Raw genomic sequence first — 15,334 nt, forward strand, 5'->3', positions numbered from 1 at the left:
CGATCAGGGGTCCTCATAGGCTTCACAGCTGTCCACAGATTGCCTAACGTAAACAAAAGTGTAAATACGGGTTCATTTAAAAACATTGGCGTTATAATATCAGTTAAACGATTAAAAATGTAGGCATAAAGTTTATATGTGTGACTGCTTGTATATATTTATTTCTTGTGGAACAGTTGACGTCATTTTGGACAGGCGATATTTGTGTGTAGATAAAACATACAAAATGCTGTGGGACGGTTTTGTTTTCAAATGATCAGAGCAATGTAGAGAGAGCTCGGGTTTTATGGAATCATTTGTTTCTTAAAATATTAGGCTAATGTAAAATACATTAAAGGTCCCGCAGCTTTAATATGAACTCATGGTAATAGTAGATAAAAATTTGTAAATATTTTATTTTAAAGTGCACAGTGCTCAATGAGGGACAGCTACCATGGTGGTGGAGGTGGAGAGCTTCTTTGGGGTCTACATGCTCTACTGTACCAACCCCAAATTCAAAGGTCGGATCTACATCGGTTTCACCGTGAACCCTGAGCGGAGAATCGGTCAACACAACGCAGGGAGACACAAGGGCGGAGCGAAGAGAACAAGCGGCAGAGGACCGTGGTAACAATGACTCTTTTGAAATATAGGGATTTAATAGAAAGTGCTTCAGTAATAGCTTTTATTCTTATGTAAGGTATTTAGAAAACTTTACCCAGCCATCATACAGCACTTCTGGATCACAAATACCAATTTACTTTAACCCAAACGTATCGACTCTTTGCCTTGAGCATGATGACCTTTTACAATGTATGCACCTTAAACATACATTAAGTCATGGTGCAGATTCTGATTATGAATGTCTGTGCCTTCTGAATGCAGAATAAGTTATGTTGATGTGTTTGGTCTACAGGGAGATGGTCCTTATCATCCATGGATTTCCCTCTGATATTGCAGCTCTAAGGGTAGGTTTGTGTTCTTAAAAACAAACTTCTAAATTAAAGGAGCAATATGTAATATATTTTCTGTACTAGTTTTTTTCTCTGTAAAATGACTAGGGTGTGACAACAGTATTACAGTCAGTTAGGTCTGGACAATATGGGCAAAATTTATATCAAAATATATTTCTTGATTTTGGTCAATATGATAATTCCAATACCGATATGAACAGTATAAAATCCACTGAAAAACTTCCAAGAACAAACAAGAAACATGGACTCACTGTCCAACCCATACCCATTGGCTTTATAAATATTCATGTTTTTAAATGAAGTTTTAAATTGATTGCACTGAACCGTCGGTCAGTGACAGATGTTGTAAATAATAGATATTGACAATGTGTTGAAAAATAATATCAGTTATTGAAGCATTTTATATTGCCATCTGAAGTTGGCAAAAATAGATAGGAATGACTAGTACTATGGGCGGCACGGTGGCGAAGCAGGTAGTGTCGCAGTCACACAGGTCCAGGGACCTGTCCTGCTCCAGGTGACTGTCTGTGAGGAGTTTGGTGTGTTCTACATGTTTAGACATGGGTTTCCACCCACTGTCCAAAGACACACTTTGGTAGGTGGATTGGTGACTCAAAAGTGTCCGTAGCTGTGTGTGTGAGTGATTGTGTGTGTTGCCCTGTGAAGGACTGGCGCCCCCTCCAGGGTGTGTTCCTGCCTTGCGCCCAATGATTCCAGGTAGGCTCTGGACCCACCGCGACCCTGAACTGGATAAGGGTTACAGATAAGGAATGAATGAATATTAATATTGAATAATTGTCCAACCCTACAGCCAGTACATTTTTCTTTGAGAGGTGTCTTTTCCAGATTTATCTTACATTTTTGTCCCCAGGTACATTATTTTGCCAAGAGCCCCTTCCCTGCCCCCCACAGCAGTTGTACTAAGAGTACTAAACAGAAGAACTGACTGGGACTGATTTAATACCTGTACTTTTGACTATCAGCTTGTCCTCTCGAGATAACCACAAATGTAGATTGAAAGGATTAAAGGGGAAAAATCTCTTGAGTGAAACATTTTCCACAGATATGTGTTTTCAGGTAAAAATTTGGAGGTAGTGTTTACACATTCCGAATCCTCTACAGGTCAAAATATGGTATTTCCGCACCATTCTACACCATTCCCAACTATTTCTGCTCTTTTCCAAAACAGGTTTCAAGATGGAGCCTACACTTTATTTACATTCTGGAGTACCAATGGTGTTTTATAGAAAGAATATGCTCTTGAAGACCTTTATTATTATATGCCAGTATGCTTAGTTGTAGTTCTATTTTCCGCCAGCGGGTGTCGCAAATGTTCGCTCGTTCTTTTCGACATGCGATTAATATATATTTAAACAGAACAGAACCTCATCATCCGTTAAGAGTATGAGGTAACTGAGCGGGAACAGCTTGCTGTCGTAGTTGTTGCCGTAGTGCTGCCTGAGATTGTTAGCCGCTAGCTTACCGTGTATACTACAGTGTATTTACTGTTTGGGCCACCTGTATTCTGAGTAAAATGTGTCAGTTTCTTATTTGTCTTTCTCTCTCTCTCTCTCTCTCTGTTACTCAAATAGTTAGAACATGTCACGAAACACACAGAGTTATATAATTTATTATATTATAAAAGAGAGTATAAGGGCCCCAGGTAGGCACGTCCACCATTACCCTCAGTCAGACGACCCTGATCCCACACAATGCCCAATCTCAATATTGTTTCCACAGCTCTGGTTGCCAGGTTTGAAACATAATAGCAGACAAACACAGCGTTCTGCAGTCATGGAAGTGAGCAAGCGAAAAAAGACCACTTTAGTTTTTACTGGGCCTAAAAAGCCTGGGCATTCTGCTAAAAACGCTCCACAAACACACACTCGATAAAACGAGAGTAAATATTGGTGATATAGAGTCTATGAAGCCCAGCAGGACTACAATAATAATAATGTTAAATTTATATAGTGCCTTTCACAAACCCAAGGACACTTTACAGAGTGTTATATAAAATAAATAAATAAAATTAACAAGGTAAAGAGAAGAGGAAGTTTTAAGCAGAGATTTAAAGGAAGACAGTGATGAACAGAGATTGAAAGATTGAGGCAAAGTGTTCCAAAGACTGGGAGCAGCTGCACTAAAGGATCTGCCACCCATGGTAGAGTGTCAGGTATAAGGACAATAAGAAGTCCAGTGTTAGCCGATCTAAGTGTGCGAGAGGGACGGTAAGGGAGTATCAGATCAGATATATAAGCAGGATCCAAGCCATGTAAAGCTTTAAAGATTAAAAGAAGAATTTTATATTTTATCCAAGAAATGACAGGGAGCCAGTGTAGTTGCTGGAGGACAGGTGAAGTGTGCTTGGTAGATGTAAGAACACTAGCTGCAGAGTTTTGATGTACTGGAGCTTGCAGGTTTGCAGGTTAGCAAGAAGTACTTCAGAAGTACTTCTGTTCCAAAAGTACTGATAAGCATAAATTCAGAAGAGTGTACACTCATAGAAGAAGAAAAATAGCATATTGTCATATAGAAGGACCCATGCAGCAATATCGGACCAGTTTTAAGTCTCAGTCCTTGTTCTCTTTCCTCCTTCTTCAGTTTGAGTGGGCATGGCAGCACCCGCACACCTCTCGGAGGCTCACACATGTGACCCGCCGCAGTCGTAAAGAATCCAGTCTGCAGTTCCACTGGCGTGTAGTCTCCAACATGTTGCGAGTGGCACCCTGGAACCGTCTCCCTCTCACAGTCCGCTGGCTGAAGCAAGAGTATCGTCTAGACTTCGAACCTGGATTACAGCCACCTCTGCACATCCCTCTGACTTTTGGTTGTGTCCGTGCTAAAAAAATGCAACAGCAGGAGGAAGAAGAGACAGAAAAGAGCCGACTGGAACGGTGTCTTCTGTGCAGAGAGGTTGTTAAGGTGTGTATCCATCTGGACCTCTTGGCACCACTCAAGCCTTAAGCTGTGCATTTCTGCTTCTAAGATGACAGCTCTTAGCAAAGAGTTGGATATTAAAAAAGGGATGTATTCTCTGATCCTCTTTGTAAGAATGAGAACTTAAAGATGTAATTTTAAGAAGTAAGCAGTTTAAGTGAAGAGTGGTGTCTCAGTGTAAAATAAATGTTATAAGCTTATGTCATTTGGCAGATGCTTCTACCTGGAGCTACGTTTTGTTTTATCATATTACAGACATAGAATCCCAGTCTGCTTCATTAAATGCAATGCTGAGAACTGCTGTTTTTTTACATTCAGAAGTGCTACGTCTTTTAAGGTAGAACTATATGTTTGGGGAAAAAATTGTTTTTTTGTACGTTGCTGAAGTTGAACTAGGTTTTTATTCACTGTTTGAATTACCACGGAATCTCATTTGTTTCTTGAGTTGTTTATTTTTGTAGCACTTTCAATCTGTTTTACTTTCTTGCATTTAGAGTGAGTTCCACCTTAAGTAATCTGAAATTCAGCCAAAATAAGTCAATATTACTCACCTATGCAGCAGGAATCAAGCGATATCCTCATCTCTTTTCATGACATTTAATGCTTGGAGGTCCATCCACTGTCTAAACACCTCCAGATGCCAACTCTCTGCCATGCACAGCATGAAAAAGCCTAGCATATCTGACCAGTACGCTTTGTTTTGTACCTATTTACATAAACTAGGGTTTTGTGAACATATTAGACTGGTTTCCAGGATGCTTACAGACTGGAGAACTAGCACATTCTGAATTGTATAAGAAGTGTTTTTGTTTAAAACTGTGAACATCACTTTTTAAGTACAGCAGTGTTAACCACTACATTACATCAGCTGATAATAATGTGACTTCTTGTTTCTTTCAGGCTGCAGATAGACTGTCCTGTTTCCATCCTTCCTGTAAGATGCTTTGCCATGTGATTTGCTTGGCTAAACATTTTCTGAAGTCAGAGCCCACCCACCTGCTTCCTGTAGAAGGGGAGTGTCCTTGCTGCCACCACTCACTGCTGTGGGGTAATTTGATTCGCCATAAAAATGGTTGTTATGGTGATCTAGAAGAAATTGCTTCATATTCATCTCAGGTAAGTACATGCTCTACTGCATTTACTCTAGTTCTCAAACAGTCCACATGGAACATCTTACAGGCCACTTTTTTTTGCTCAATCTCTGTACATTGCCAGTTAGGTTGGAGCAAAAATGTGGATAGTCTGTGGGGTCATGAGTACTGGTCTGAGAATGATTGTAGTTAGAGCATGAACAACATAACGTATAGCAGTAGTTATACTAGTGATAATGCTCTGCTTGATTTGTTTTGATTACTCAAGCAGACTTTTCTGTTTCTTCACAGAGTCACTGGGCAGATGAGTTGCAGATATGAAGAACACTGACTAAATATAATGGCAGCAAATCATGAGCTGTGAAAAAGAGAATTTTGATGTATTTGTGTTCAGTAGGAAGTAAAATGCAGAAACTCTGGCTAAGGACCAGTTTGACTGGATTTAAGGCATTTGGTGCTACAGCTGAGCACAGTTGTGCTGCAAGTGGAGACAAACCCAGAAATGAGTTATGATATATACCTCATATGAATCTGTGATTACTATTATGAAATTCATTATTTTTAATGTGTTTACGTGCTTAAAGAATAGCTCCAGTCTGTCAACTAAATTCTTTTTATAATGCATATGTGTTGTGTGCCCTGTGAAGGCACTCCCTCCAGGGTGTGTTCTCTGGACCCACCGCGACCCCGAACTGGATAAGAGGTTACAGATCATGGATAGATGAATGAATATGTGTTGTGTGCTACAATCATGTGCAAATTATTTATTTAACAATAAAAAATGAATTTTAAATTAATATTTATTTTTCTTCTTTACACAATTTTTCATTTTATTGATTTTGCACACATTATTTTTAAAAAACTTATGAGAGAGAAAATACTGACATTATATTGACATTATATTTTCTTATGGTTTTCATAATATTGTGTCATATATCACCATTTCTTTTAGGCGTATCGAGGTTTTGGTCATATCAGCCAGTCCTAGTGTGAAATACAAATAACATAAATTGATTAGGTCATTCCTTACAGTTGACCTGCAAAAATACAAAAACAATGTTTGAGGCTTTTTAAAATTTGGTTTACATGCTCATTCAAAATGTAATGCCTGCAAAATATTCCAAACTGCCACTGTAATACTTCTCCTTTTAACAATATTTGGCTACATTTTGAAACCACAGCCCATATTTCCACTTGCATCAGTCCATTACAGAAACGTCTGCAGTTGATATATGCTTTTGGTCAAGCATAGAACAGTCTTAAATTTTAAGAGACAATTCTCTTGTCAAATAATTCCCAAGCGCATTTGATTATAATCTGAGTAGCACACTGGCTTTAAATATCTGAGGAAGCATATGCGGTTATGTTTGTTCAGCTGTGTTGTTTAGCCCTGTTCTGTGCACAAAGATTTCTCTGGATTTCCTGAAACTTTCTTTGACATTATTCTTCCCTGCAGATTGTGAAATACCCAAAGGTCCTTGTTGTGAAACATTTTTTTAAACTGTTGGATTACTGGCATTTTTTTTTTTTTGCATGTTTCAACTCTTCCTTGCTCACAAAGGACCTTTCAGTTATGCTCCTTTTAATTCCAGGCATTATTGCTTAATTCATGCAAGACAGGCTGTTATTTCACATTTCACAATCATTCTTAAGTTCTATATTTTATGTCTTCCTTAAGCTTTATATCTTTTCATATAATTGTCAAAGCGCATGTACAAATACTTTGAGATTTGTATCTTTATTTACTAATACTTTTAAATAGATTGGGTTACGCTGAGCTTCAGGAAGAATAGTGTTTTTCCCCTCATTCTTATTAAATGGCCCTGCACAGTATGTGAACTTGGACAGTGTTCAACTGGAATGAAAGAGGCCACTATGTGCTGTTCATCCACATTTGAAAAAAGCAGGCTATTATAACATCCTCTGGCCCTGATGTTCACTGCATATGGACATTGTCAGGATTCATTGAGGCATGCAGCCTGTTACTATGTCCTTTATCAGTTTAATGAAGCAGCCTCTGGAACTCAGATTTGATTATTTAGCTAGTGTTTACAGTCACAGAATCCTGGACAAGAATGAGAAATCCTCAGAAATATGTCTTGTAGAATATCTTTGGCCTACAAATGAAAACAATCTTTGCCACTGACCTGAATTACTAAAGATATTTTGAAAATATTTGGCATGGAAAATAAGCAAGAGCCTCAGGAGAGACTGTTACTTATTAATAAAACTAAGACAAATCCAAAACTAACTGTAAAAAAAAAATTCTTCTCAAATCAAAACCCAACTAAAACAATAAACAAAACAAACAAATTGACTGCAACACCGACTGTGACTGCTCCATTTGATCTAGTTAACTTATTTGATTTGACCATTCATTTATTGTCTGTATTTATTACATTACTATATTCATTACTGTAACCGCTTATTGTGCCGTAGCCTGCCTGGAATCACTGGGTGCAAGGCAGGAACACACCCTGGAGGGGGCAACACACACTCACACCTATGGATGGATATTAGCTACTCACAACCAAGCACACCATTGTTTTTCTTGTGAAATTCCCAATGAGTGATGTGTCACATGACCCTCTTCCCATTGAAAAAACAAAAGTTGGATCCAAAATGGCCGACTTAAAATGGCCGCCATGGTCACCACCAATCTTGAAAAGTTTTCCCTCCCATATACTAATGTGCCACAAACGGGAAGTTAATATCACCAAAAATATTAAAATTTATACTACCTGCCCAGAGAGAACAAGGCCAGTTGTGCTACTTTAAACTTGAAACCTCAAATAATGTACCTTAAGTATCAAACCAGTGGTCTCCGTATGATATGGCCGAAGCCTGCATTGATAACCCCAAAGAAAAATGAATTTTCAGCATCTGAGAAGAATGAAAACAACTGCATTTAATAGGATTGTTCTCAAAAGCTGCTGTACACACTATTATTGTTTTGTATTAAAATGAAATGAAAAATGTATGCACATACAAGGGTACATCACATCTCCAGAAGGAAATATTTCTAAGCTTTCATAATATAATTGTTTAAAATACAAATCCTGGAGCTGAATGGAGATGGATTAAATCAATGCATTCAATATACAATATGGTAAAGTTATGTTCTCAAACGTATTTAACTGAAGATGTATCACCACAATGAGTTTTTCTGAAAGTCCACACACACACAATTATATATATATACATATACATATATGCAATAAAGACAGGCCTCAGGATTTACTTAATTCTCATGAACCATTATTTAACTGCAAAGACTACAAAGAAAATAGTGTCAGTGACCCAATTGATAGATTTGTGCAGATGTTTTGGACAGTGTTACAGTCATCAACTTCTACATTTCTTTATATTTATAATATTCAATCAGGTTCAAGGAAAATTTGAAATATTTCTTTTGTACTTGTGTCAGTTAAATCAAATTTCATCAGATTTAACAAAAACAAATCTCTGTTGTTTTTTTGGTTGTCAGAATACTTGTTTGTCATCGCTCTGACTATGACATAAATTTGTATGAACAATTTTAAATCCATCAAAGAACTCATTTCTCACAGGTTCACTAGAAAACGGCAACACAAAAACAATGCTTTTCTTCTGAAACTATGAATCACACTGAAATTCTCTACAATTTTCTAAGAAATACAGAGAATTTGCATCTCTTTTATGTTTGCTTTTTTCCCAATAATAATATTGCATTGCATAGCTTTTTACATTATTGTATTATTGGTTTTACATCTACTGTTATTCACATATCATCGCTGTCCAATGAAAAACATGTATCTCCCAAAATAGTAACTTTAGAGGAGAAGGAAAAATACCTTCTTAACTGTCAGTAGAAGGCAATGTAAACAGATTTTATATCAACTGCTGTGTTCAAATGATGCAGTAAACAAATATCCACAAAAATGGAGATACAGGTTTTTAATTGGACGGTGCCAATATAAAAATGGTTGCCTTAAATAGATTACAAATAATGTTACATTAGATTTTAGTGTTATAGATTAAGTGTATGCTTTAAAAATATTAACGTGTAAAAACCATCATTATATTTGCAGTAACATATGGTTAAAAATAAATGAATATCTGAATATCCATCACTGAGGGGCAGAGGGTGTGTTCACAACAATCATGGGCTGAAAGAAAGAAATACGCAAAACAATCAGAAGACAGTGCTGTTAATAAACAGTATTATCTTAGTCTTATATGAACAAAGGAACATTAGATGTGTTTCTTAACTGAGTTCTTACCACACTGGTCCGGGGTGAGCAGCACTGAACCACTTTGCAGCAGAAAGCAGCTAAGGTGGCAGAGATGGCAATCTGAGCTGCATGCAGTAACAACTGAACTCCTTGTACATGTTCATACGCATTCTTTGGAGAAGCACAATAAATAGTTATTGTCATGTTTTATACATAGTACTAGTCATTCATTCATTATCTGTAACCGCTTATCCAGTTCAGGGTCGCGGTGGGTCCAGAGCCTACCGGGAATCATTGGGCGCAAGGCGGGAATACACCCTGGAGGGGGCGCCAGTCCTTCACAGGGCAACACAGACACACACACACACACATTCACTCACACACTCACACCTATGGTCACTTTTGAGTCGCCAATCCACCTACCAACGTGTGTTTTTGGACTGTGGGAGGAAACCGGAGCACCCGGAGGCAACCCACACGGACACGGGGAGAACACACCAACTCCTCACCGACAGTCACCCAGAGCGGGAATCAAACTGTGTGACTGCGACACTACATGCTGCACCACCGTGCCGCCCATAGTACTAGTCATTCCTCTCTATTTTTGCCAACTTTAGATGGTCTATTATGGGCGCTGTGTTGCCCCCCTATCAGTTCTTATTGGCAAAAGAATTCTTGTCTGAATCTGGCTAAAAAGATGAAAAACTTATTTTGGTTTATAATTCAGTTTTGCAGTAGCTAAAAACAGGCTCAGGGCTGTGGACAAACCACAGTCGACATTGATGGCAAGATGAAAATGTTTGTCAAGTAGAAACAGCATGTTAATATAAAAATTGAAAATGCATAAACATTTTTATGTTTTAATATATGGTGATTAAATGACGTGCAATGGTGTAATATTATCCCCAAACCTTAAGCTATTTAGAATATGAGGATCAAGGAATGATTATCCAAATTCACATCCACTTAAAATAAAAACAGATTTCCCCTTCTCCTCCAAACCATGCCATGAAAACAAAACTATTAAGTGTCTTTAAGGTCTTACCTGCACTGTTTCACATATTTCTTCATGCAAGCTGTCACTTTCATTGGGAAAGTTCCAGCAGGCGTGTATCCCAGTAAGCATATGGCTTCCAGCTGATGTCCATACAAGTAACATACCGAACCCTGTAATTGCACACAGCACAATCTGCATTCCCAAACAGGCCCAAATCGGCTGTCAAGAGATAGAACACACACATAAACATAGCACATAATGAAAATAACTCAGATATGTACCTGCATACAATATTTTTACATAACCTATGTTTATCCATCAGAATGTAACACATTTTCTGGTACTGTAATTTTAATACTCACATGTCTATATAGAAAACTGATACCTTATTAAGTCTAATTAGTGAATTCATTTACTTTAAAGTAAGTAAGCCATTGTGCACACAATAAACTGCACAGTAAAGTTGTCTAATCCTAATAGGAAATGAGCTATACCCAATGCTACACATTATCTGGAAGGGAATCATTTCTATGAATAGACCATATGGACTTGCCACATTTTGGTATCTGAACGACTTTTACATAATACAACAGTTTAAAATAACAAGTTGTCCATAATGTGGGCCCTTTAAATAATTATAAAATGTAATCAGCATACTAAATTAGAAATGTAGTCCTGTCTTACATACTTTAGGACTGTGAAGGTTCTGTGCAGCTATTGCCACGCTGCCAGCTACTAAGCCCTTCATTGGAAAGCAAATGTACATCATTAGACAATGCACTAAGATAATGTAATTCCAAACATAAACAAAATATGACATCACACTAATTACCATTTAAACATTTCATACTTACAACTACTGAAAAGCTACAGAGGACCACATTTGCCTTAGAAAAGTAGGTAGAATGGTGCATTATTACAAGATTGACACTTAAGAAAAAGCAGCTCAGGATTATCTGTGTCAGCTGTGGGAAACATAAAATCATACAAATATCTCATAAGTTTTGTGAAGAAAAAGAACATTCATGTAGGTAACATTAAAGATCTGCAGAGGCAGGCTCTGTCTACACACCCCTAAAGCTTTGGGTTCTGCCTCCAAGTACTTGTGTTCTTGATAGGGGTTCTTCTTAAAGGTGACCTCCACCAGTGCTCTTACATTCTGAGAATTATGGTTTTCAGCCTCAGTACAGTGGTTACTGGAGTCGAGAATCTCCACTTCATTTTCGTCTGTAAAACATCACATTAAAGACATTTCTTATCAGTTTATATATATATATATATAGAAAACAATGCTGTTATTTCAGAACTATATGTTGCTTTTAAAAGTAACAATGTTTTAAAATTACAAACATCATCAATAAAATTAAGGCATGGTTACTGTTATTTTAATACTAAATATTATTTACTTCACATAAGAAGTTTCATATTTTTGTTCTTTTTACAGTTAAAATATTAACTGTATCTTGATATTACTGTTAATTTTATTTTTTAACCCAACAATGTGTCTCTCACTAATTAACTCACTTGCTAAGAATTTTCATTCATTCACTTACTATATACCTCCTTCATTCCCCCACTTACTTAATTATTACTTCATTTTTTTAGTCATTTACTAATTCAGTAATCCAATAATACATTTATGAATTCACTACCCACTCATTCACTCGCTTATCAAACCAAAATACACACTCACTCAATTATGAATTTATTAGTAATTACATTAAGTGAATTAGTGATTAGGTTAATAAATGAGAGAGTGATTAGTGAATGAATGATTTTGTTGATAAATGCATGAGTGGGGCGGCACAGCAGGTAGTGTCGCAGTCACACAGATCCAGGGACCTGGAGGTTGTGGATTCAAGCAACACTCCGGGTGACTGTCTGTGAGGAGTTTGGTGTGTTCTCCCTGTGTCTGTGTGGGTTTCCTCCGGGGGCTCTGGTTTCCTCCGATGGTACCAAAACACACGTTGGTAGATGGAGTGACGACTCAGACCAGTGTCCATTGGTGTGAGTGTGTGTGTGTGTGTGTGTGTGTGTGTGTGTGTGTGTCGGCCTGTGGCACACCCTCCAGGGTATTTTCCTGCCTTGCGGCCCATGATTCCAGGTAAGCTCTGCAACCCTGAACTGGATAAGTGGTTACAGACAATGAATAAATGCACAAGTGAGTTAGTGCATAAGAGACTAAGTCAGTACGTTATCTGTAAGTGAGTTACTGAGTAATGTGTCACGTAAAAGAGGATTCATGAATTAGTGACACGCTTTATGATCATTGTACAAACATACAATTAAATTTGACTTTTGCATTTAACACATCCGTGGCAGTGAACACACTCACAGATGGTCAGTGCACGGGGAGTATTTGGGGGTTAGGTGCTCTGCTCAAGGGCACTACAGGATGAATGTTCCCACTGGTTCTGGGGATCGAACCGGCAACCCTCCAGTACTGATCCTGGTCCTGTAACCATTAAGGACAATTTGGGGATTTCAGTTCGCCTCTCTGTGAGCCATCTACATCTGCTATAACTTGATGCTATTGCACACTTCAATTTCCTCCATAATCCACTCTGTCATCCATTTCATTACTCTGTGTTCAGTGTATGACATCTCCCCAGGAACAGAAAATGCCTTCACGAACATGGCTAATGAGAATGATAATTAACATTAATAAAGTTATGACCAGCTTGTTTCTACACTCACTGTCCATTCTCTCAGCTCCACTGATCATACAGGAGCAGTTATTTAGTTCTACAATTACAGGCCCATTTGTTGCTCTAAATACTAGTTTGACCCCTTTTAATGTGTTCTTCAATATACCCACACATGACCAACAGAAAGCTGTTGGAGTTTATAAACACTGCTGGAGTTGGTGAAACCACAAATGGATCATGGGTAAAAAAAAAAATGTGTCTGAAATGGTCCTTATTCAATATCATTTATATTCAGGAGGGCAGACATAGTTTCAGACATATTCAAAAGTGTCCCATATTTAATGCTGTAACATGGAGGTACTAGCTGTGCATTTAAAACTTTGTCCTAAACATATAATGTAAAATGGTTCGTACTGATACCTCAGGAAATACTGTAGTGGTAACGTTTCTGTTTTCAGGCTAGAAAAGAACCTTACAACTATCCAAGGAGCAGTTTCCCCTCTTATTTGAACATATTTGACCTACTTCGACGTTAACAGAGACTGAATATGCTGTATTTATGAGTAAGTTACTGGTTTGAGTGAGTTTTTGTTGTATTCTCCCACACTGACGTTGCTAACGTTAGCTGTATCAGTGTCCGAAGTAAGTTGCCTTAACGGTCCGCGGATAACAAGCTTAATACTAAACCGCCCAGCCCCCCCTCTCAAACATAGAAATAATTCAATAACAGATTATATTCGGAAGGGCGAGGGCATACCTGTCATTTTGGTTCGTCTCGGGTGTTAAAAGAGTGGTTTTAGAGCCTGGAGATACGCCGTTTCTGCTCGCAGTGAATCTGTGCGTGTTTTTTCCCGTTATGTAGACACAGCACTGAAGAAATATGTCCCCAAAAAACATCTGGAAAGGCACAGCTGTGGAGTTCAAACATGGCCACAGTCCAGTCTCCACTCCTACGCACACACACACACACACAAACACATATTCTAGCAGGGTGTTCAAATCCGAGGGGATTGAGCATACATTTGTGTTTGGCAGTGGTGCTACATGACTGGGATGCAATGCAGTGCAAGTATTCAAATCAGATGGCGATTTCAGACAGCAGAACTATCAGTGTTTGTGTTTCAAAATGATTAAATAATATATATATATTCAGAATAAATCACTTTTGCTGTGATTCGTCAAAGACAGACTTGTTCAAGCAGTCTTTTAAGTTCAATACAGTAAATTCCACTGCAGTGTTATACCATGCACAGTACATTCTTTTACGCTTGTCTTGTGGAAATATTTGACTCGAAAACACCATCAACTGAAGAATCTACGTCATAGTAGAAATGTATCTTGGCAACAGTTGGTGTGTTACTGCTCCCAAGACATCAGGTGGTGCTGTTCAGTCTCCCAGTGGCCTCTTCAGTGCCACTGGATGATAGCTAAGGTAGGGTGACCAGACGTCCTTTTTTCCCCGGACATGTCCTCTTTTTTAGACTTTAAAAAAATGTCAGGGCGGAATTTCACAAATGTCCGGGATTTTGTTTTTCTAGAGCTTACATAGAACTTCGAGAAGCGTTTTGTTCACACACTAGTCCCGCCCTCACCCACTTCGATTGGTTCGCTTTAGTGAGAAGGGGGGCGTGGTGAAGGAGCCTAAAATCTTCTGATTGGACGGTCTGATTGTAGAGCTACCGTTATTGGTCTATAATCGTCTCTGTAAACATTTAATTGGTCAGTCTTCACGTCAGTAGTCGTCCACTTTTTTCACCATCTCAGATCCGGTCACCCTAGCTAAACAGCTAAGAGCTTGCTGTTTGGCCATGCACTCATGTAGACAACCGTCTGTATTGTGAACGTAACTTTTCACGTACTTGTCTTTGTGGTACGCTTTTAACTGGAGGCTTCCACTAGAGGGAATACAAGTTAAATATGTGGGTAATTGCAGATTTGGCTCTGACACAGCTTTTTCAAAACTTTCTGCCATTGTGATTATGTTGAGTGCCTGCACTGCCCCTCCCGTTTACGCGCGAACTATGCGTAGCGTTTATTTATTGAGGAAGCGAACCGAGGCAACAAATCAACGCATGATACGCGAAGCAGCCATGATGCTTAGCTAAGATTAATAACATTTCTATCCTAAAGGGACAAAACATATTTCACGCATGGACACAAACGTGAATTTCAACGCTCTGAAAATGCATAGCCCTGCTGTACAAACTCAATGTGCGCATTTAGAGAAAATCAATAGAAGTTGCGGTGTGTGGTCTCTGAATTGCTCTCAGTAGAGTTTGAAAGAGGAACCCATTCTACGATTGACTCCTTATTTCAGTGTGCTGGTTCACAATGACGGCTTTAAATTAAGTGTTTTATTAGTTCTATAACAGGTTTATATTGTTCATGTCTGTATAAAGCTGCATAAATGTGAATCATGGAAATTTAAACTAATTATCTCTGCACCAGTCTCCTTATCTGAGACATTGTGTTTGCGATAGTAGTGTCGTAGTCA

At 38.3% G+C, this 15,334-nt stretch overlaps 2 protein-coding genes across 2 annotated transcripts; one reads left to right on the plus strand and one right to left on the minus strand.

The window, feature by feature from the left end:
- Positions 1 to 245: 245 nt before the first annotated feature.
- Positions 246 to 5,698, plus strand: slx1b (SLX1 homolog B, structure-specific endonuclease subunit). Its single transcript, XM_066681875.1, has 5 exons — positions 246 to 606; positions 896 to 947; positions 3,555 to 3,875; positions 4,791 to 5,006; positions 5,273 to 5,698. Exons 1-5 carry the CDS (start codon positions 434 to 436, stop codon positions 5,300 to 5,302), a joined length of 792 nt encoding a protein of 263 aa, XP_066537972.1. The 5' UTR covers positions 246 to 433; the 3' UTR covers positions 5,303 to 5,698.
- A 2,193-nt stretch (positions 5,699 to 7,891) lies between these two features.
- LOC136707647 (membrane-spanning 4-domains subfamily A member 4A-like) lies at positions 7,892 to 13,803 on the minus strand. The gene is made up of 7 exons (XM_066681840.1): positions 13,598 to 13,803; positions 11,265 to 11,419; positions 11,047 to 11,157; positions 10,881 to 10,934; positions 10,241 to 10,411; positions 9,244 to 9,366; positions 7,892 to 9,129 (listed from the first exon to the last, which is right to left on the minus strand). Exons 1-7 carry the CDS (start codon positions 13,602 to 13,604, stop codon positions 9,091 to 9,093), a joined length of 660 nt encoding a protein of 219 aa, XP_066537937.1. The 5' UTR covers positions 13,605 to 13,803; the 3' UTR covers positions 7,892 to 9,090.
- Positions 13,804 to 15,334: the final 1,531 nt, after the last annotated feature.

Source organism: Hoplias malabaricus, chromosome 9 (assembly GCF_029633855.1).
Source record: "Hoplias malabaricus isolate fHopMal1 chromosome 9, fHopMal1.hap1, whole genome shotgun sequence".
Lineage (NCBI taxonomy): Eukaryota > Metazoa > Chordata > Actinopteri > Characiformes > Erythrinidae > Hoplias > Hoplias malabaricus.